Source organism: Meriones unguiculatus, chromosome 8, assembly GCF_030254825.1.
Source record: "Meriones unguiculatus strain TT.TT164.6M chromosome 8, Bangor_MerUng_6.1, whole genome shotgun sequence".
NCBI classification, from domain to species: domain Eukaryota; kingdom Metazoa; phylum Chordata; class Mammalia; order Rodentia; family Muridae; genus Meriones; species Meriones unguiculatus.
Genome location: NC_083356.1, coordinates 4,483,941 through 4,506,582, shown reverse-complemented (window position 1 = coordinate 4,506,582; position 22,642 = coordinate 4,483,941). Strand labels below are relative to the sequence as shown.

The window sequence follows — 22,642 nt, the reverse complement described above, 5'->3', positions numbered from 1 at the left end:
GTGAACTTTCTCCCTCAGTCTATGTAGTACAATAGTTCTCAACCTGTGGGTCATGACTCCTTTGTGGCTGCATATCAGATACCTGCATTATGATTTGTAACAGTAGCAAAATTACAGTTAGGAAGTAACAACAAAATTAATTTTATGGTGGGGGGTCATCACAGCATGAGGGTCGCAGTGCTAGGAAGGTTGAGGACGGCTGCTCTAGGGCAGTGTTCCTCACCAAGAAGCAGTTTTATCCAGAGGACATTCAGCAAGATCTAGAGACATTTTTGGCTGTGACAACTGGAGCATACTGCTCTCATCCGGAAGCAGGGGTACCAGGGATGCCACTGAACATCACACACTAACTGCATAGGACAGCCCCTCACAAAAAAAAACAAAACATTTTCCCACCCAGTGTCAGCATTCCGGAGTAAGCCCTGCTCCAGGGATGAGTAGCCCTTTCTTGGCTTAACAGGATGTATGTAGAATTTGAGGACGTGGGACAAGGTGCCAAGGGACCATGGAGACGGCCACTCTAACTCATAGAAAGGGAGCTTCCCCTCAGCTACCAAAACACAAAGAACAAAAACCAGTCAACTTCTTCATATGCTATATTTCATTAATAAATAGGTTTTCTTCTTTAAACACAGAACATATAACAGATTGAAGCATCTCCCCCCCTCCCCCCAATTCCAAAGACAAGAGTCTATAAAACAAATGCCAACTGTACCGCCCTGAGGGCAGGAAAGTCTGGTGACCCCCATCAGTCCTGCCCCTGCAGCACCACCACCCCCACATTCTGCAAGAGAAGGGGGTCTGGGGCTTCTCCCTTGGGCCCTGGGGACTTCAATGAGAAGCATGTGAATGTGTGATGTCACCTCTCCATGACTCATGGGCTATGCAAAGATGAGGCTTCCTTGTTCACTCTGATCAGCCCTGGCCTTCCTGGTTTCCTTTATGAAGCACCTGGGCTAAGCCCCCAAGGGAGCTCCTCTGGGCTTTCCAATTCTCAGGTCCACTGCCACTTCTTAAAGGGGAAGAGAAGGGCTCAAGGACCCCTCCTATCTCAGCCTGCATGGGAACGCTGTGTGGACAGGCATGATGCTGAAGGTGAGGCCAGCATGTCCCCATCTCCCCAGCATCCTTCCCTCCTCTGGAGTGGGGGGACACTGGGGCGGCTACCCCCTCCACAGCCTTACGCCTGGCTTGGGTGTGATGGTTCTTGCTGAGTGTCAGGCCCTCCTGCCGGGCCTGGCATCCTCTCCAGTCCCATTCCTGTCTCCTGATAAAGCCCTCACTGTGGCCATCTGAAAAAGTCATATCCAATGTCTTAGACTGTCTCATCCTCCCTCTCCCCGTGCCTCTGCACCCCAAGGGAGGAAGTGGGGGCAGCCTCCCCCCGCCTCCGGCTCCAACTTCACATGATGGAACAGCTTTTGGCCTTTTCTTTCTTGAACGTAGAAGAGATGAGTTCAGAGCGACTGGGGAGGTGGAGCAGTCGCTTCGAGAGGCTGCGGGCAGGGCTCTTGGGAGGCACTGGGCTGGGCTTATTCAGACACAGCATGGACGCCATCCGGAAGATGCTGTGGATGCTCTTCTCAGAAGTGAAAGCCGAGCCCTCCAGGTAGATCTCTGCGCCCAGCTGCTTGGCTATCGCACAGCCCTGTGGGAAGGGTGCTGTCATTAATGCAGGGGCCTAAAAGGCCAAGGAAACACCCAGGCATTCCTCAGGGCTGTCCCACTGCCAGCTTTCGACCACCAGCCTTTGCCAGTATTCCTAAACGTGAAGCCTGGCTGTCCTCTAGAATCACCTGCAACATTTTTAAACAGCGAACTGATGCCAAGCCAGGTACGGCAGGGTGTCTGGGAAGGCACAGGTGTTAGGTCTTAGGTTTTGGTGTCAGCCCAGGGCTGCATGAACACTAACCATGAGCTGAGCTACACCCCAGCCTCAAAATTAGCATTTAAACACTTTTAAAAATATATTTACTTCATGTGCGTGTCCTTATGACTATGCATGTGCCCAGGCCACAGCAGCCATGTGGAAGTCAGAGGACAATTTGTAGAAATTAGTTCTCTCCTCCCATGTGGGTCTCAGGGATCAAACTCAAGTTATCAGGCCTCATGGCAAGGGCCCTCACCCCCTAAGCCATTCCACCAGCTCCCCAATGTTAGTGTTTTTAGGAGTCTCCCAGGTGATTCTAATAAGAAACATTAGCAAACAGTCTTACGCTCCCGTGTACATTAAAATTTACCCCTGGGGCTGGTGAGACAGCTCAGCAAAGAAAAGCACTTGCCACCAAGTTTGACAGCCTGAGTTCAATCCCAGAAACCCCTGTGGTAGAAGGAAAGAACCAACTCCTGAAACTCCACATGTTGGCATGGCGTAATCACATATCACCCTTGTTATAAAACGCAGATTTCCATATCTTTCTCCCAGAGTTATTTTATAGGCATGAAACCCGGAATTCAAAATTCTAACAATTGCTTCTTTTTGTTTGTTCATTTTAATTTGGTTTTGGTTTTTTGAGACTGAGCCTTATTATGTAGCCAGGAGGGCCTCAAACTTGGAATCCTTCTGCCACCACCTCCTGAGTTCTGGGAGTTCAGACTACATCCAGCTCTAACAAGCATCTTTAATGTGTTTGGTGCATATGGTTTACAAAAAAAAAAAAAAAAGTTCAAAATGCTGGCACGCACACAGGAGACGCTCTCAGGCTAAAGTACAGCAGGACTCTAAGTGGACAAGTTCCTGCTACCCCAGCCTCGTTTGCTGTTTATAGCTAGCCCCCCAAGACTGGGTCTATCTTGTCACATAGAAAGAGTTTAATCAAGAGCCATATCTCAAGCCCTCAGCCACAGCCTTCTCTACCCCACCCTCCATCGTACCCTGCACTCGTACACACTCATACACACACACACACACACACACACACACACACACACACGCACACACGCACGTGAATGTGCACACACATACCTGCTCATAGGAGATGGGTGCCTGCTTCTGGTGGGACAGTTCCATTAGAGTGCTCAGGTCTGTTCGAAGATCTGTCTTGCAGCCAATAAGCAAAACCCGTGTGCTGGGACAATAGTCTAGGATTTCTGTTCTCCACTGAGTGTTGGAGCGAAGGGAAATGAAGGGGAAATGAAGGGAAAAGGAAGGGAAGTCAGTGGCAGACAGATACAGGAGAGTCCAGCTGGCAACACCCAGCACACCGCTCAGATCCTCAGCTCTCAGCCCTCCCTGTGAGTCACAGCATCTCTGCTGCACTAATTACATCATCTTCCTGCCCAGGAGGCCTTTGGTAGCACCAGTGTGATAACCCAGAGCCTATCCCTTCAGTCACCAAAGAGAGCACAGGGCGCATCTCCCACTCCCTGCCACACAGAGCAGGCATGGGTCTGCCTTCTTTCCCCAGGTAGAGAGCAAACAAGCCCTGAATGCCAGTTGAGGGGAGTGAGGCAATCTCTCCCTGAGGAGCTGGGAAAGACCACAGTGTTTCCTGTAGGCAGACTGCTGCTTCTACCAGCTGTTGAGCCCTGACAGGCCTGACTCAGTGGGCCCAGGATCACTGTCCACAGAAGCTGCTCCCAAGAGCAGCTTCTCCATTCCTCAGGCTACCAGAAGCTTCTCTGAGCCTTCAGCATACCCTCTGCCCCCAAGCTGGGCCTCTGGGAAAGTAGTGTAGGGTAAATGAAAACAGAAAGCTAAAGGGAAGGAGACCCAGGGTCTCCTAATGGTGAGGCCTCAAGCAAACAATTCTTTCCTGGCTGGTAGACAGGAGGATTGTGGGACAAGGCTCCTTCTTATTCTTTTGTTTTGTGTTTTGTTTGTTTGTTTTTGAGACAGAGTTTCTCTGTGTAGCCCTGGCTGTCCTGTAAGTCACTCTGTAGACCAGGCTAGCCCCACCTGCCTCTGCCTCCTAAGCACTGACATTAAAGGTATGCATCACCACCACCCATTTGATCCTCTTGTTCTTCTGGGTAGAAACTATATATTCCTCTCTCTCCCCCATTCTGGGTGTTGAACCCAAGGCCTAGCTTATGCTAGGGAAGCACTCTCTATCAACTAAAATTCATCCTTGGCCCTATTTTATTTTTATTTGGAGACAGGGTCTCACTAAGTTGCCTGGTCTTGAACTGGCTCCATAGCCCAAGCTGAACTTGAACTTAAGATCCTCCTGCTTCAGCACACACGCACACATGCATGCACACACACACAGAGAGCTAAGATTCCAAGCATGTGCCTCTAGCCTAGCCTTACCTTCTTGAGTGCGCTATCCATCGTCTCTGGACGGCTGATGTCAAAGCACAGTAATACAGCATCAGAGTCGCTGTAGCAGAGTGGACGGACGTTGTCATAGTAAGGAGAGCCTGGCATAAGGGGAGAAGAGCTGAGAGTGAGCCACGCCATCTTCCCTTCTCTGTAGGCCTAAGCCCAGGGATTCCTGGGGAATGTAATTCCTGATCCGCTAGCATCCAGCATGTCCAGGGCCCAGTGCTACTGTACAGAAGCTCTGGGTATGCCCACATGCCAGAACACGAGTCAGAAACACCATTTCCCTTGCCCCTAAAAAAGGGGAAAGCAAAGGAGGCAGCTCTCACTCTGAACATGTCTGAGTTCCCTCCAGTGGGTCTAACTTAAGATCGACTCATATCCAGAGTCCCAGGAGAGGCTGCCAGAACCTATGAGGAGACAAGCATTCGTTTCGGGTTTCTTTTACTCGAGCCTGCCTGCTGCCCAGCCTCTGTTCCATCCTTCTTCTCTAGGGTCTCCAACGAAGAACCAGCCCTGCCTGTTACATAACTGGCTGCCCTGATTCTTTACCTCCAGGTCAGAACTCCAGGAGGTTGATGGGGGAGGGAAAACACCCTCCCAGGATTTGGTATTTTACTCTGTTACCCTCTCCCAAGTAGGCTTACACTGAAGAGGGCAAAGGGAATACTGTGGCCCCCACCCCTCAGCTCTCAGGAGGCAATCTCAAAGACAGGGAACACCAATAGCTGTGGAGTTGGAAGCTAGAGCAAGGATCCTCCGTGGAAGGGAAGAAGGCAGTTCAGGCCCAGGGTCTGATGGGGTGAAAGCTAGGAGCTGAGCCTGGCCCCCTCCACCCTGAGGAAGGAACAGTAGCAGATTTGGAATCCAGACAATCCGTGCTTAGAATAGCAAGCAGCCCCTCTCCCTGTACTGCAATCACCATGGAAACTGGGGGGAATCCAAGCTGAGGTGGGGGTGTCCGTCATAAAAAAGAAGTAAGGGGGAGTTGGGATAGCTGGTGCTCCTTCAGCAATCCACCCCCATCTCTTACTGAGGTGAGGTGGGGGTTGGACCACAACAGCACTGAGGCAGGGGAGCTCTGCCGGCACTAGGGGAGGGGGAGGGGAGGAGGTCTCCATTTTGGCTCCAAGCAATCCCCCTCCCCTAAGAGCAGCAAGTGAATAACAGAAACAGATTTAACCCTGGCCCCAAGGTAGAGAAGCTCCATCCTGCACATCACTGTCATTTCTCTGTCCTTACAGGAACCGGACTTTATAGAAAAGAATAACTGATTCCCTCCATCATTTTGAAACAAGGGGTAGTGGTGACCTGGGGTAGGAAGACCACACTTGCTGATTTTCCATTATGTGGCTGGGGATTCAAGGGCTGTGCGGGGAGGGGGAGCAGGGAGGGTGGTAATGAAAAGAGATGAGCCGCAGCAAGGTTCAGGGACGACTGGAAGGTGGGAGGGTACAGCAGGGGAAAACCATACATCATCCAGCCGCTGCATTCTATGTCCGGCCAGCGTAGCACAGTCTAGAAGAACCAGAACCCTGTCTCCCCTCTCCTGAACTGCCACAGGAACCAGCCTGAGGAATTTTGGTTCTGGGGAGAGCGCAAGAAGTATCTATCATTTTCTGCCTACCATTCCCTACCCCCAGTCTTCCCAAAATTGGAGAAGAGAACAAGATTCCTTCGGAGAAGTGGGGTGGCATATTTACCAGACATGCAGGAAAGCCTTAGTGATTTACGGTTTCTCTTTAAACTCAGCTTAAGCATATAGAAAAAAAAATTGGTAAAGCATGGATTTTCTTTTCTTTCTCATATTGCTGGCTCTTACTCTTTATGTCTGAGACAGACTGTTAAGAGGAGTGATTGGGGTACAGAGGGTGGGAAGGGCTCAGAAGCAAACGTTAGCTGAGCTCTAAGGGCTTGGAGGCGGAGAGTGGGAAAGACATTTCCGAGAGACAGGACATCCCCACCTCAGCCCAGCACAGGGAGACATGATAGGAACTAAACCCCATGCCCTCTGCTGGACACTAACCCAGCGTGGCCATGCCCTACATTCCCAGTCTCCCCCACCCTCCAAAACACGGATGATGCATCGCTTCATCTCGGAGCCGCAGCCTCTGACTGAGTTGCGGCAAGCAGACAGCAGTGGCCTGAGAGGGAATGAATGCGGGAGAGTGATATTCCCTCCAAAGCCGCGGGCGTCTCTGCCCCACCACCGCTGCCTGAAGCAGCTCCTCCTGCCTCTCCTTTAGGATATGGGGGGCGGGAGGGGGGAGAGGACCTGTCTGGTGCTCCCTGGGAGTACTCCGGGGCCCCTTTACCCGGCATCCCAGCCCTCTGAAAAATGGAACTAGACCAGACTCCCGCGTGGCTCCCAGGTCTGTCTCCTGGGTCACCTCAGAGCATGGATGGCCTAACCAAAGGGTCTTTCCATGGTTTCCTGGCGAGCACCTCTATCCTCAAGGGCGGATTTCCTCCATCTAAAAAAGCAGCAACTGCAGCTAGGCAGTGGAGGCGGGATGGAGCCTTTCGGGATGCACTCTTACCTGAGGTGTCCCAGAGACTAAGCTCCACTCTCTGCTCCTCCGTCTCCAAACAGGCTGTGTAATTCTCAAACACGGTAGGCACGTAGGTCTGCGAGCAGAGAGGGAACGTTCACACCTGGGCCCACGTGCCCTCAGAACCCTACCCCTAGTGCTGGCTACACAAGAGGCCGCTCACACATGCGCTGAAACCCTGAGGTGTCAGATGATGAGGAGCCAGAGCAGAGGATACGTGCGGGACTGAAGAGGTACTGGCCTTCGCGCCCCATCCGGGCTGGTCTGAGACACGTACATCCACCTTTTCCTCCCATCCCTAGACTCGTGTCCCATTTCTCGGAGCCACAAGCCCATTCTAACCTCTGCCTCCTGCCCTCTAGTCCCTCGGCACAGGTGATGAGCCGAAGCGGTAGAAGCTGGCGGGGCCACCCTCCCAGAACCTTACAGGAGGGGCAGGCAGGTACTGCGTCAGGGATACAGCCCGGGCTCTCCGGAGCCTCCGGGTCTCGGGGATGAAGGCAAGTGGGAGGGGATGCGATGGGGAAGGAGGTGAGGAGGAGCCGGCCGGGCGGCAGAAGTGGGTCAGGTCTCGGGGGAAGCTCGGCGGGGCAGTCCTCCAGCCCCAGGCGAGGCGGGGAGGGGCGGCCGGGGCGGCGGAGCCCGCGCTCCGGGCAGGCGGGAGCCGACCGGGCCGGCGGCCAGCTCACCTCGGGATAGCAGTCTTTCGCTAGCACCTGTAACATCGCCGTCTTCCCACACTGCACGTCGCCCACCAGCACGAGCTTACATCTGACCACCACCGGCTGCGGCGCCCGTCTCTCCTTCATAGCTGCAGCCCCGGAGGGACGTGGACTCGGCTTCAGCGAGGGGGGCGGGCTCGCGAGGGTGTGCACGGGCGACCGGCTCCCGCTTCCCCGCCTGCCTCCGACTGAGGCGGAGGCCGGCAAGGCCCCCTTATATGTTCCAGACAGAGCCAATCACAAGAGGAGGCGGACTCTGCCGGAGCCAATCGCTGAGGTGGGATCCCCTGCGGCAGCCAATAGCAGGCGGCTCTGAGTCAGCGCCCTCGGCCTCCCTCCCCTCTGTTAAAGCTGCACCGCTGCCTCCTTCTGGAGGGGGATCCCCATGCTTTCCCAGCTGCTGGTAGGAGGTCGGGAGCAGACTGGAAGTAAAGCTAAGCGATCTCTGAGTGTCCACGCCTTAGTGTCGACACTAAAGGGCTATGGAATCAGAGAGCGATGGCTGCTGGGTCCGTGCCAGGAAGACAGCAGGACCCGCCTACACTATGGACCGGTGGCATCTCTGGGGCGAAGGTGGCCCCAGAGACCCCTGGCTCCTTAATTCTGTATAGTTCCTATCCACGCCGGTTCCACTTCTGGCGTCCCCTCCCAACAGAAGCTCCGACTGCCGCTCTTTTACAGCCCAACTTCCTCCCTCAGGGGTCACCTCCACCAAAACAAATGAAGAAAACAGAACACAGCCCCTGCCCCAGAGCTAGGAGGACGGAACAGATGAGGGAGTCCCACAAGGCAGGGATAGGGGAGGGAAAGGCAGAACAAGCTGCTCTCTGCTCTCGGGGGAGGCTCCTCAGCCCAGGCCCGGCGGGAGCCACGTGAAGGTGTTTTGTTCTGCGGCCTGACTTCAGCTTCCTGGATGAATCGGGTGCAGGTCTACCTCCAAGCTGACGCCACCCGATCTGACGCACTAACGTGTGTTACCTGGTGAAAGTCCAGCCGGGCGCCAGGGCCCGGGCCTCAGGAATGAGAAACCGGAAGACAATCTAAAATAGGGACACGCTACAAACTGCATCCTGGCTGTAGCCCTCAGAGCCTCCACGGCCTCTGCGGACCCCTCTATTGGACAGAAATATGAAGCCACAGAGCTCATGTAAGCCACTGGCTACCTGGCAACCGAAGAAGTCCCATAATGCCTCCAGGGAACTGGGGACCAGTTTGGGGCAAACCTGGAAGAGCCTGGGTGACGTCTGTCTCCCGCCTTTCTTGTTGTGTTGTTTTGGTTTATTTTTGAGATGGGGCCTCACACTGGAACTCACTGGAACAGCCCAGGATGCAGCCTTCCTGCTTCAGCCCTCTGTCCTGCAGTTACAGCCGGGACACCAGCCCGGCTCAGCTTGTCTCGCACTTCCTTCATGATGACAGGCCTCACTTCTGGAATAAGACTGAGTCTCTGTCTCCCTGCCCCACCCCCCCAGGCTTTACCCATAAGTCACAGTCATTGCTTCCCAGCCAAGGACATTTGTCCTAAATAAAGAGCCTTTCAAAGGATTTCCAGGCCCTATGGACATATGTCTCTAAGAGTAAAACACCCAAGGTAGATGCAGTGATGCACGACTTTAATCTCAGCGCTTAGGGAGGCAGAGGCAGGCAGATCTCTATGAGTTCGAAGCCAGCCTAGTCTACAAAGCAAGTCTGGGACAGCCAAGGCTACACAGAGAAACTCTATCTGGAAAAACCAAAGAAAAAAAAAAGTAAAACCTTCACAGTAACAGAGAATGGAGGTTATCTGGGAAGTGCAGTAGGCTCACAGGCCATCTGTCCTCTGTCTATCTCCTGCCCATCCCTCCCAGGGATGGAGTCAGAGAGAGCACCTCCAGGGCAGAAGGGGTCATCCAGGGCTACCTTTGGTGCTCATCCCCTTCCCAAGGCCCTCTGGGAGTTTCTTCATCTTACCTTTCTCCACTCCTTGTCCTCAGTCTTCATAGACATTTTCATCTACGGAATCCGTCCTCTTTTGCCCTTGCAGCATCCTGGCAGCTCCTGAACTGCCCATAAGCGTGGTTTGGAAGAGTTCCAGAGCAGCTGGAGACTGTCTCCACCCGGTGTCCTTGCCCTCAGCTTGACCACCCCTGGCTCACCTGGACAAAGTGTCCGCAGGCTCCTGTGTGAACTCTTAACCCTTAACCAGGTTTCCTCCAGCTACAACATAAAAGGTTTTCCATGTTCTTTCCCAGCCTCTACACACACACACACACACACACACACACACACATACACACACACACACACACACTCACTCACCCACCTCTGCACACACCCATCAGCCACTCATATAAATATTCAGTACAGGTAACCCTGCTCATGCTCTGCAGATGGCTGCCTCTGGCTTCTAACAGGGTTGCCGTTCTGAGCTGCTCTGGCACTGAGCTGTCCTGGGAGTGGGGGCCAACCCTGATTCTTTCTGCCTGACCACATCTCAGAGCCAGCAGCAAGATCTGCGATAGAGCAAGTTTCCACCGTGGCTGTCTCCAGAGGTGTCTCCAAGCCTGCCAGCTTTAATCCCAGCACTCTGGAGGCAGAAGGAGGTGGATCTCTGTGAGTCTGAGGCCAGCCTGGTCGACATACATAGTAGGTTGAAGGACAGCCAGAGGTACATAGTGAGACCCTTTCTCAAAGCAAAACAAAGGAACAGAAGTTGTGTTTCTAAAGGTGTCCTGTGTGTGTTCAGCAGGCCTAAGTTATGGTCCGAGCTCTGTGCGTAATTTAATTAGAAAAGGGGATTTTGGACCTTTGCTTTGCAGCTAGCTTTCCTTCCCAACTTTCATTTTTGTTTGTTTGTCTGTTTGTGGGTTGTTTTTAGACATTTTCTCGCCATGTAACTGGCTGGACTGGAACTGCATATGTAGACCAGGCTGCTTTTGTTGGGTTTGGAACCAGGGTCTCACTGTAGCTCAAAGTGGCCTCAAATTCATAGCAGTTCTCCTACCTCTGTCTCCTGTAACTTGGATTACGGGTGTTCTATACCATGCCCAGATCTAATTTTATATATATATATATATATATATATATTACAATTTACTTATTTAGCATGCTTGGGGGAGAAGCAGGGCTAACTCATGCCACCACGAGGAGGTTACAGGGCCAATTGCAGACGTTAGCTCCACCGAGCTTGCCCTAGGGACAAATGATTCGACAGCAGCCGAGTTTACTCCCTGAGCCGTTTACCACCCTTCAGCTCCTATCTTTGCTTAAACCTCTTCAAAATGTCTTTATTTAAAACTCTGTAGCCAGAAAAACATGTTTAGAAGATGGACGTCCTCTGTCGAGACTAGGGACATTTAAAACAAGGTAAAAAGTGAAACCCTTAAACCAGAGGCGGACATGGGGACCCACCCCTTTAATCCAGCACTCAGGAGGAAGAGGCAGGCACGAAAGAAACCACTTTAAAAATACAATATATTATGATATATTTACATGAAATCTTCAAAACAGGTGAATCAGTGAGACAGAGAGGGGAGCGGGGCAGTGAGAGGACTCAGGGAGTCAAGGCTCTTGCCAAGAGTCTAACTTGGGTTTGATGCCCCAGACCCACATGGTGGAGAGAGAGAAGAGACCCCGACCTTGGACCCACATAGCGCACAAACGTGCACACGATCGCAATAGATATATACGTTGTGATAAAAATGTTAGAGGAAAGTGTAAGAAAGCAGATTAGAAGTTGCTGGGGTGACCGGGTGGAGGGAAAGTGGAGGGTGATCACAAACCGGCCAAATCACACAGCCTAAACGGGCGCACTCTTGTATCATGTCTATTACAGCTTGAGGGAGCATGGTTGTACGTAACGGAAGTTTCGGTTTCCTTAAAAATTCAGCTTCCTTACGTAACCATGTTTTTGTTATACTATCGAGTGTGGGTTTTTTGGTTTGCCACAGCCGATAATTTCCTAGTGCAAGGGCCTGGTTTTTGCATTTGTTGCATTTGCTGCGTTTGCTGGTTTGCTGGTTACCTGGACTTTTGGATACCCTGACGACCAAGATTGGTATTGCCCCCAAAAGAATCCTACTACCCTACCCCCAGCAGCCCTCTTCTGACTTAGGCGGGGACCAGACACACGCATAGTGCACATACATACATGCAGGCAAAATACTCATACACATAAAACTTAAAAAATTAGCCAGGCCCAAAGTCTTTACATCTCAGTGAACTTCTAAGCAGTTAGAGTAGCATTTGGTGCAGAAGCTGTGGAGCTTCATATCGGATTTTACACTTTCACTATGGAATGTATTTTTAGCTAGTCACCACTCTAAAATGAAAAATCCACGGCAGAGTCAGAACTAGGAAAACAATCTAGCGTTATATCCTTTTCGTAACTCATGCCATTATCTGTGTTCCATCCTGTCACCTCCTAATGGTTATACTTAGCCTTTCTCCTTCTCTTTTCTGCAGGTTACACTGCACGCACACACGCACCTTTGTTTATATATATATACATATATATATTATATTATATTTTGCTACACTCTGCATATGAAGGAGAACATAACATTATTTTTCTTTCTGAGATCAAGTGGCCTCGCTTACATACCAATTCCATCCATTTTCCTCCAAATTTTGTGATTACATTTTTCTTTAGAGCTAAATAGTAGTATTTTGTGTGTTTGGGCAGTGGGGGAGGGGACGCTGCAGCTACCTGTGGGGGTGAGAGGGTAGCTTGTGGGAGCTGGTCCTCTCTTTCCACTGTGGGTCCTGGGTATGGAAAGCAAGTTGTCAGGCTTGGCAGTGTGTTCCTTTATCTGCTGAGCCGCCGCAGCAGCCTGCAACTTGTTTTCTTTTCTTTTGTTTTAAGAAACCAGGTTGATTGTTCCCCAGCATTTGGAATTTTGCTGATTGTATCTCCGATGGTGTCGTCATTTACAAGTTAAGGAAATTTTACCACTTGAACTCACAAGCTAATTCTTTAAAATGAATCTCATAAAGAGTCTTAACACATAAAACTAGAGATGAAACTTCTCTTAGCTGAGTGAGAATTGGGGTGCTCTGTGGGGCTCATTCTGCCCCTACTCTCTTCAAAAGGACAAACCCCAGGGAGCACAGTTTGAAATCACTAATCATGAATAATATTAGAGGGAGGGGTGAGAGAGAGAGAGAGAGAGAGAACGTGGAGACACCATGTGCTCAAAGCTTAGAACTGTCTTTATCTTTTTTCCGGGTCTGATTACTCTGATAAGTTCCCATTCTGGGACAGAGGCATAACACACAGAGCTGTGCTGTTCAGGGCAGTAGCAAATTACAGTTCACCCTGACTTTCCCAGAGAGTGCGCAAGCACAGCCCCTTCTCAGCCCTAGGGTCTCTTGCAAAGAGCCTCCAGGCCCCTAGCCACCCTTGTCTTCCAGGTGCCTGCAGAGCCATGTCCATTCTCCCCTGTCTCTGAATATGACTCAGGAGCTTCACTCCACCGAGGGGAGTGTAACTTGTCCTGATCCCTTTCAAAGAACACGCATGCGAGGAGCCGGGGGGGGGGGGGGCTGCAGTCAGACCACAGGAAAGGTGAGTGGGAGGGATCTGGTTAGGGCATCACCCAAGGCAGGGGCTTTACCTGGACCTCAGTTCTGACACAGGACAGGCTAGAGAGGATATGGGATGACAGAGATTCTTGAGCATGGCCAAGACTAAAGAATCCTGTCAGGAACAGATAATGCAGGGTAAGGAGTAGAGAAGTTTGCCTGGGAACATAATTCAGAAGGAAAATCTGCTGCTTAAATTCCATAAAATGCATTTCAAAGGTATGGGAGCTTGCTCCCCAGAGAAATATATAGAAATATACCTGTTATGATATATTTAAAACTAGGCCATGCAGAGGCTGGAGAGATGGCTCAGAGGTTAAGATCACTGGCTATTCTTCCAGAGGACCAGAGTTCAATTCCCAGCACCTACATGGTAGCTTTTAACGGTCTGTAATAGAATCTGATTCCTTCTTTAAAAAAAAAAATAGGTCATGCATATGACAGATCTAGTATGAAAGATATTTATTGGGGGGGAAAGAAAGAAGAAAAGAGTTAGGGCCTGAGTGAGCCATTAGGGCAGAGACAGAGACAGGGAGACAGAGATGGGGGAGGGAGTGCCCTGACAGAAAAACAAAAGCAGAGAGAGCAAGAGAGAGAAGGAAAAGACGGGAGTCCTTTTCTCCCAGGCCTCTTTTATCCTGGTGACCAATGATGACATCACAGGTGCCTGAGCAAGCTGGGAGTGGGCTAGTGCATCAGGACTTATGAACTAACGTTACCCAATCTTTGCCTTCTCCTTTCCTTCTTTAAAAAAACTGTGCATAGGTGTTTCACCTTCGTGTATGCCTGTGTGCCACATGTGTGCCTAGTGACCACAGAGGCCAGAAGAGGCCACCAGAAACCCTGGAGTTAGACAGCTGTGAGCTGCCGTGTGGGTGCTGTAAACTAAACCAATGTTCTAAGCACCGAGTGCTCTCTCCAGCCTTTTTACTGATTTAGGCAAAGCTCATTTCTGTAGACCAGGCTAGCCTTGAACTCACAGAGACGTGGCTGGTGGACTGCTGGGGTTAAAGGTGAGCACTACCTTGCCTGGGTACCACTCACTGTTCCATATTGGGAATGCCCTCTAGCTAAAGGCAGCGGGCAGACACCTGCAAAGTGAACAAAAACAGATTTATTGATCCATTTCCACAAGGACACACACCATGGCAGAATGTGGCGTCAGGAGCTTGAGGAGGGACTTGGGGTTTGGTCTTTCTTGTTACTGTCTGGGAGTGAAATCAGGGCAGTGGGGCTTCACTCTGACCAGACTCTGTCGGAAAGTGAAAACTTGTATTGAGAAGGTGGCCAGGCGAAGCAAGGCCGAAGTGGAGAAGTAGCAGCCATGCTCACCAGGGCAGGCGAATGTTTTCTTATTCTTATGGCTTGAGAATGTTCTTATTTTTGCTCCTATTCAGTTCTATTTTTCTGACATTCTTCCGTCTTCATCCATCATGGTCATAGAATGGCTTTGCCACATAACGGTCTCGTATGAAAGGCTTATGTTCAACAGAAGGAAAGCAAAGCATTGAGTGCCCGCTCAGTGCCCAGCTGCCAGGGGCTGCGCTTTCCCCCTGGGCCATTCTCCTGCTGCTTTTCCTGGGAGTGGGCCTGTGGTGACATCTGCTGAGTCAGCAGAAGGGAAAACCAACCCTGAGGATAGATCTCCCAAGAAAACACCCTGAGAGAAACTGCGCGGAGCTGTGATGCAGATCACTGATAGCATGCTGGGAGCTGGGCAGAGTACAGGGAATGTTCTAGACAAACGCTCTTAGCCACTGAGCCATCTCTCCAGCCTCTCTGTCTACCTCTCAGCCATAGTTGCTAGAGGTGTGGCTCAGGTGGAACACTTGCCCAGCATGCATCTGGGTCCTAATCCCAGCACTGCCAATAATAATAATAATAATAATAATAATAATAATAATAATAATAAAGTACCCTATTTGAGGCAGTGTTAGACAGTAAAGGGGTAAAGAGAGGTCAGCCTCTTCCTTTGTTTGTTTGTTTTTCAAGACAGGGTTTCCCTGTGTAACAGCCTTGGCTGTCCTGGACTCTCTTTGTAGATAAGGCTGTCCTCAAACTCACAGAGATCCGCCTGCCTCTACCTCCCCAAGTGTTGGGGTTAAAGGTGTGTGCCACCATGGCCAGCTCTGCCTCTTTTTATAGTCATGGAATTGGAGTATAAGACAGTTAAGCAACGTGGCAAGGCCAGACAGCAAGGGGATGTCATCTATGTTGGCATACACTGTAATTTCAGCCTTTGGAAGGCAGAGGCAGGAGGATACAAATTTGAGGTCAGCCTGGACTATGAAGTCTCTCTTTCAATCTCTCTCTCACACACACAAACAGGCCTATCAAAAAGAGGTAAAATTGGAACTGAGCCTCCAACATAAGACCTGTGAGAATTCTAACACCCTCCCCTGCTACGGTAAAAGGACATGGTGCTCCTACAGGGGTGTCAGTCAACCTCGGGGACCGCTGGAGACGGACAAAGAGCTACGGACTAAGGTCAGGGCACGGGGCACCGTGGCACCTCTTCCAGTGGTCTTTGAGGTCTGTCCCTTCTGCTTTGCCAGTGTAATCTCCTGATGCTCTCTCTCTCTCTCTCTCTTTTCCCACTCATCCTGGGCTACATAATGAATCCAGGGCTAGCCTGGACTATACCCTGTTTCAAAAAATTGTTTCCTCTTTTGGAATTTCCCCCCCACAGTTCTTTACCATGTCAGGTACTGTTCTGTCACTGTAATGAGACACCCTCACAGGGCAGCCTGTGGGAGAAGGGCCTTGCTCTGTGCACTTTCAGGTTGGGATGGCTGGAGGCAGCATTCCTCATTCTAGCCACCACTTATGAAAGAGAAATCTGCTGCTGCTGCCCTCTCTGGCCTGTCCAGCATGGCTTGTCCTGGAATCCAGACTGCGGTGATGAGGGGATGAAGAAAGACATGGAAACAGGACCGAAAAGCTGGGGGGTCAGGTGGCTGGCTCGTTGCTCTCTCTGATGGAGTGGCACCAACTATAACACCTCCGATCCCCTCCAACACCCCAGTGTGGTGGTTCTGTACAGCTAGTTTCCGTGGGAGGCCTCTTTGGGGGGCTGTCTCAGGCTGCAATAATACTGGGAGGAGAAAACTGCAGGAGATGCTTCTGTCAGTGTTCATAGCATGACCCGGAAGAGGAAGGTTTTCCCAGTTCCTGTGGGTCTGAGGCACTGGACCCTGTCTGTCTTGGTGTTCTGTGGCTGTGAAGAGACACTGTGACCATGGTAATACTTATAAAAGGAAGCATTTAATTAGGGCTTGCTTACAGTGTTAGAGGTTTAGTCCATTGTCAACATGGCGACGCAAATGCAGACATAGGGACGGAGAGTTCTACATCCTGATCTGAGGGCAAGGGGGAGAGGGAACCACTGGGCCTGGACTGAGCATTTGAAACTCCTAAGCCCTTCCTCAGTGAAGCTTCCTCCAACAAGGCCACGCCTCCTAATCCCTCTCAAGTAGTGACACTCTCTAATGAGCAAGCATTCAAATATCTGCAGCTCATGGTCCATGATACACATTTATTCAGTCTTCATCGCCCCTTACTCCTCGCTCAAGGCTTCCTCCACGCCTGCCTCTGCCCTTTTTGTTGTTGTTTGGGCATCTGCAGCCTTTCCCCTAACAGTGCAGACAGCTACCATGCTTGCCCAACCCCGACCAGGTTTTGGCAAGCCTGTCTACCAATTCTTTCAGCTCTAGAACCTTAGTTTCTTAACCCTTTGGTTCCCCTGGTCCCTTCTTAAATATTCCTTGAGGTCAGGATCCACATTTACGTTGTTTTCACATCCTTACAAAGCACTCTCCTGGGTGGAAAGCAGGTCCCTGGAATGGGGAGGAGAGTAGGCTTCTGTCACCACACGACCAGATACGTTTCTCTAGGCATCATCATTCGAGGTTCCGGCCAGTCCTGGACTAGATGTTCTACTGCCAGTTGTGTTCTGGGTCAAGTGGCCTTTCTGGGTCCATTTAACATTTCTCCCCCTCTGAGAAAAAAATGTGTTTTCCTTCCAAACAGTCAAGTTCTACATAAACTCTTTAAATAACCAGCTTAGAACTGGGAAGTGCTTCTGTGGAAGTATTTAGGTAACACTGAGTGGGAGAGCGAAGGCATCAGAACAGAGTGGGCCAGCTCACAAGTTCCCAAGAAGCTTTTGAAGCAAAGAAAGAAAAATGACCAGAGTCAGGCAAACCTGAGTTTAAATTCCAGCTTTGCCACTTCCTGCTTGAGTGCCAGCTTGACATACCTAACATTCTCCCAGGCTCCTCTTTCTCATAATAACAATAAAAGCAAGAATGTAATTTGGGAGCTGCAGATGTAGCTCAGTCGATAGAGTGCTTGCCTGGCAAACATGGAGCCCTGGGCTCTCATCTCAGGAGATGTGGTGGTTCATACCTATAACCTCTGCACGCAGGGGTCAGAGGCAGGAGGATCACAAGTTCAATGTCATCCTCAGCTGCATAGAGAGTTTGGGGCCAACCTGGGCCACATGAGCCCCTGGGTATAAGGGCAGGAGATAATGATTCAACATAGCCTTGTTAGAAAGGCTTAGGGACTGTCTCAGGGTTCCTATTGCTGCAACAGAATGCTTAGACCAGAAGGCAAGATGAGGACGGAATGGTTTATTCAGCTTACATTTCCACATTGCTCTTCATCACCAAAGGAAGTCAGAACAGGAACTCAAGCAGGGTTGGAAACTGGAGGCAGGAGCTGGTGCAGAGGCCATGGAGGAGGGCAGCTTACTGGCTTATTCCCCATGGCTTGCTCAGCCCGCTTTCTTATAGACCCCAAGACCACCAGCCCAGAGGTGGCACCACTCCCAATGGGCTGGGCCCTCCCCCAGTAATTGAGAAAATGCCTTACAGCCGGATCTCATGGAGGCGTTTCTTCAGCTGAGGCTCCTTCCTCTCTGATGACTGTAGCTTGTGTCAAGTTGACAGAAAACCAGCTAGTACAGGGGCTCCTAAGAAATGTGCATGTAAGTTCATTATTAAACAAAACCAAAAACCAAAAATCCATGCACTGCAACCTCACAGAGCTGCCGGGGCATGGGGTTAAAAGGTCGGCTTCTGTGGGCACTGTCCTAGCACAAAGGCACCATAACGTTCTAATGTGTCCAAAACGAGATCTTTCCTCTCCGACTGAGGTAGAAGCTCCATGGCCCAGTGAAGTCCCCGAAGGTCGGTCTGATGTTCCCAATGTCAAGAGCTAAGTGATGACAGGACCCCTCACTCAGCCTTTAGAAACTCAAGAAGAGAGAGCGCAAAGAGGAATCCCAAGGAGTAGAGGTGGGGAGAAAGGGGGAGCCTGAGTGTCCCAAGGAGTATGGCCCCTGTAGAGGAGGGTGTCTGTCACCCATGGGTGCCTCGGCTGACAGTGTGTGCGGCAGTGCTGTGGAGTGGCTGTCACTGGGACTCCTCTCTCTCTCTCTCTCTCTCTCTCTCTCCTGCATTACTCAGCTCTTTGCAGTCCCAGGCATTATCGCTTAGCCTGCTGCCCTCTGGCCTCTTCTCTTTGTTTACCAAGTTGGCTGGCTTTCTCCTCTAGAAACAAAAAAGGTGTTCAGTTCTGAGTGGCACTGGGCTGCAGCTCCCAGCCCCCACCCTCCTTCCCTTCCCAGGAGGATTATGCCTCAGACCCCTTCTTGGTTCTCAAAGGCCTCTTCCCACACTTCCAGGTAGAGAGAAGAATGTTTTGTTTTGTTAAGTTGGCACCCCTTTTTCCCCCCTCACCATTTCGCCCCCACCTCTGCCGCCAATAAGGCCCCCCCCCCGAAGCTTCACTTGTCTAGGCCTGAGACAGCTCCTCTCCCCATTGTCTGACCAGGATTTGGAAGCTGTGGTTTCCATAGCAACCCCTGGGCATTTAATTAAGGGAGGAGGCCTCCATCTCTTCTAGGCCGGGCAATTCCAAATCTCAGCCGGGAAAAGGCTACCCTGAGGGGGCGAGGGAAGAGCGCAGTCCTCCAGAATAGCACCGCCCAGGCTTCTCCCCAGAGCCCACGCTGGCTTTCCTGGCCCACTCCCTCCCACCCGCCACGCCTATCCCTGTATCACCCCAGCTGGGAGACCTCTCAACCCGACTTTCAAAGCCTTGTCCCAGGGTGGCAGAGGTTACGAGGGGCCACAGGCAAACTGGAAGACCCCTGCGCAACGATACCGTTGCTTGTTTCCTTGGGCTATGGCATGAGGTAAGGGCGGGAGATAATTCGACATGACCTTTCCATGACGGATAGCCTTAAGGACTCTTGAAAAAGCCCCAAGTAAAATATAAAATGTCTATAAATTCATTATCTTTCCCCTGGGCACTGGGTACCTAGCTCTCATTTGACCCTCGAAATGGATTGCCACCTCAGGAAGGCACCCAGCACTGCTGTTTGCCGGAACTTAGGCACGTTTTTTAAAACCTCACTGAGCCCCTGTGCCAACGGTAAAGCCGAGATAGCATTTCTTCTTAAGTCTCTGATGAGTGTGTGGCAAGGGGCTGTGGTGGTACCAGCATTTCTGGTACCAGCTCTCTGCACCCCAGAGCCCTCCCCACTAGCCAGGGTGACAGGGCTGGCGGGGGGTCACCTCTCCCACCTCCTTGTTCCCTCTCTGCCCTGCCCAGCTGCTGGAAAGTGCCTCTGATGGGAAACCTTCCACGTCACAGAGTGGAATTTCCAGGCTCAGGTCACCGAGTTCCTGAAATTCCTGAATTTCCGTCTCCTTTCTCAGCTGTTGTGGTAGCTACTTCTCCCTGCTTCTGGCGGTGTGTGTGTGTGTGTGTGTGTGTGTGTGTGTGTGTTTCCTTTTCTGTAATTTTAGACTTTGGAAAGAATGAACACAGCTCACACAGTAGCACCTTCCTGATTTCTACTTCTCAGGCGTGGGTGTTGGGGCATTTCTCCTCCTGGCCAGTCTTCATGCTGCCCCCATGACACATTATTACATTCTGTTGAAAATTCCTGTTTATATGGGTGTGGTGACACAGGCCTGCAATCCCAGCACTCAGAAGGTGAGGAGGCAGGGGATCAGAAGTTTAAGGTCATCTTCAGGCCAGCCTGATCTACAAAGTGAGTCCAGGACAGCCAAGGCTACACAGGGAAACCCTGTCTCAAAAAAACAAAGAAACAAACAAACAAAAAATAGTAGAAAGAGGGAGAGAGAGAAATTAAGTTCCCGGGGTTCAAGAGATGGCTCAGTGATTAAGGACACTGATGCTCTTTCAGAAGACCTGAGTTTGGTTCCCTGCACCCACACGGTTGCTCACAACTGTGTGTAACTCTAGTTTCAGGGACCCAACACCCTTTTCTAGCCTCCACAGGTGACAGGCGGGCCAGTGGTGCACACAACACAGGTGGACAAGATACTCAGACGCATGAAATAAATAAATCTAAAACCAGAAAATGTCTGGGTTGATTCCCGATTCCCACTTCCTAAGCCTCGGCATCTCCCATGTCAGCAGCGCTGGTACTCTGCTGGCTTGCCTCGGGGTCTTACCTCTCATGTCGCTCTACTGTTAGCTTCTTTCACTCCTAAAGACTCCCCACATTGTGGCGTTTGTCCTCCCTTCAAAAAAAAACAACTCAGTAACAACTCAGTCTCTAATAGCTCGTGGCTTGCCTACTGTACCATTTCCCTATCCACAGCCAGTGCTGTGGAATAGGACAGAGGATCCCACACCTATCAGCTGAATTCAGCTGTCATCATCCATAAAACACTGTCCAAGACACGGAGTTAAAAAGGAGGCTGGGCTGGACAGTGCTGGCGCACACCTCTGATCCTAGCACAAAGGGGGCAGAGACAGGCAGATCTCTGAGTTCAAGGCCAGCCTGGTATATAGATAGAGTGAGTTCCAGGACAGCCAGGGCTACGCAGAGAAACCCTGTCTTGGAAAACCAAAGGAAAAAAAAAAGGTCTTCATAAAGTCACCCCAGGAGAACACCTAGCCCAGGCTTGCAGGGGTCAAAGGACTTGAACATGAACCACTATCATCCAGTCTAAGGGTCGTGAGGACAAGGGTTGTTTCTTGGCTTTGTTGTTCATTTCAGGCTAGTCAGGTCACGGAACACAGTAGCACCACGTTGGGGAAAGCGGTGGGTGGACCGAGCACCGTGAGGACCGAGCACTGTGAGGGAGCACCACTGGAGATTTCTGCTATGCTGTCTGACACGGAGGAAGCTGGCTGAAGGGAAAAAGCTCTCTGCGACTGAGGATGTAGCTCAAATGGCAGTGTGGTGGTCTGGCATGTGCTGTGCCCTGGCTGGATCCCTGTGCACCGTAACCCGGGTAACCCGGATAAATAGCTGCCAGTGGTGGCGATTCCAGCAGAGGCAGAAGCAGGTGGATCTCTGTGAGGTCGAGGCCAGACTGGTTTACAGAGCAAGGTCCAGGACGGCCAGGGCTACACAGAGAAAATCTGTCTCAAAACAAACAAACAAACAAACAAAAACAAACAAACAAACAAAAAACATCCAGAGAGTTCTGCTGGGGAAACGGATGAGCCCAAACTGTGGCTTGTCTAAGGTCACAGGTTAGCAAGGCCTGGCCCTCAGCCTGCTGACAGCGAAGCCTTCCACCTCTATGCTGACTTAGGTCAGGGCCCTCAGGGTCATGAGGAAAGGGAGCCAACTGGAGAGTCCCAGTTTGCTTCCGATTCCCAGTCCCCAGGAAGGCTTCCTGGAGTCCTACAGGGAAAACATGCGGTGATTCAGGTAATGCCTTCCTCATCAGAGACATCACAACACAACACAAAAACCCAGGAGCGGGTGAGCAACTTACCCAATCAGTGCCTGAGAAGGACGGGATTCCAAGCAGACACAGGCTGGCATGGGTCCTCAGCCTGCTTCTCTGCAAGGGTCACAGGCGGGTGTCGAATCTAATCTGGGTGCCTCTGGACTGAAATTTGTCATCGTGCTCTATAACATCACTTCTCATCTCCCAGAGGACTGAGGAGCAGTGGACAATATGGGCAGAGTACACAGCCTTCAGGAAGGCTGGAAGCGTGGTTGTCTTCAGTGTGTGGCTGGACCCCGTCAGCCAGTCCATCCTCTCTCTACCCTTCCCCAGTATCTGCTGCATGGGACTGTGGGTAACTAGATGGACCTCTGGTCCCTCCCACATGCTGACCCCAGGAGTCTGGAGCACCTGCCTTGGTGTCCAGAGAAACTGGGCTGGCCATGTTGTTGGAGGGGCTCCAGTCTTGCACACTGTAGACGGAATGCTGAAGCCAAAGAGAGGAAGAGTCTGAAGCCCCCTTCTTCGCCTGCTGTGTTCTGAGCACTCTTCTAGACAGGGCACTGATGGGTCTCTGTCCCCGAGGGCTTCATCTAATCAGAGTGGGGTGGAAAGACAGTAGATAGGGCAGCCAGGATGGCTCAGCTGGTGAAGCTGCCAAGTCCGAACCTGCTTCTGAACTCTACAGTCTACTTAGTGGAAGGAAAGAATTGACATTGGAAAGTTGTCTTCAGAACAGACGAGCGCTGAGGCATGTATGTGCGCCCCACATACGTTCGTGCATCCATGTGTATGTACATACAGTGTCATAAA

At 51.1% G+C, this 22,642-nt stretch overlaps 1 protein-coding gene and 1 long non-coding RNA gene across 2 annotated transcripts; both read right to left on the bottom strand.

The window, feature by feature from the left end:
• Positions 1-578: 578 nt before the first annotated feature.
• On the bottom strand, positions 579-7,746 carry Rnd1 (Rho family GTPase 1). Its single transcript, XM_021634905.2, has 5 exons — positions 7,506-7,746; positions 6,805-6,892; positions 4,253-4,362; positions 2,966-3,100; positions 579-1,648 (listed from the first exon to the last, which is right to left on the bottom strand). The coding sequence occupies exons 1-5, from the start codon at positions 7,623-7,625 to the stop codon at positions 1,403-1,405; spliced, it is 699 nt and encodes a 232-aa protein (XP_021490580.1). The 5' UTR covers positions 7,626-7,746; the 3' UTR covers positions 579-1,402.
• A 10,002-nt stretch (positions 7,747-17,748) lies between these two features.
• LOC132655981 (uncharacterized) lies at positions 17,749-22,642 on the bottom strand. The gene is made up of 3 exons (XR_009593935.1): positions 21,875-22,642; positions 20,594-20,662; positions 17,749-18,655 (listed from the first exon to the last, which is right to left on the bottom strand). It is a non-coding gene; the product is annotated as an uncharacterized LOC132655981 (long non-coding RNA).

Coding starts and splice junctions, on each gene's coding strand:
- Rnd1 (XM_021634905.2), bottom strand. CDS start 7,625: ATGAAGGAGAGACGGGCGCCGCAGCCGGTGGTGGTCAGATGTAAGCTC. Junction 6,893..7,505: donor CGAAAGACTGCTATCCCGAG/GTGAGCTGGCCG, acceptor CTCTGCTCGCAG/ACCTACGTGCCTACCGTGTT. Junction 1,649..2,965: donor CACCCATCTCCTATGAGCAG/GTATGTGTGTGC, acceptor CCCTTCCCACAG/GGCTGTGCGATAGCCAAGCA.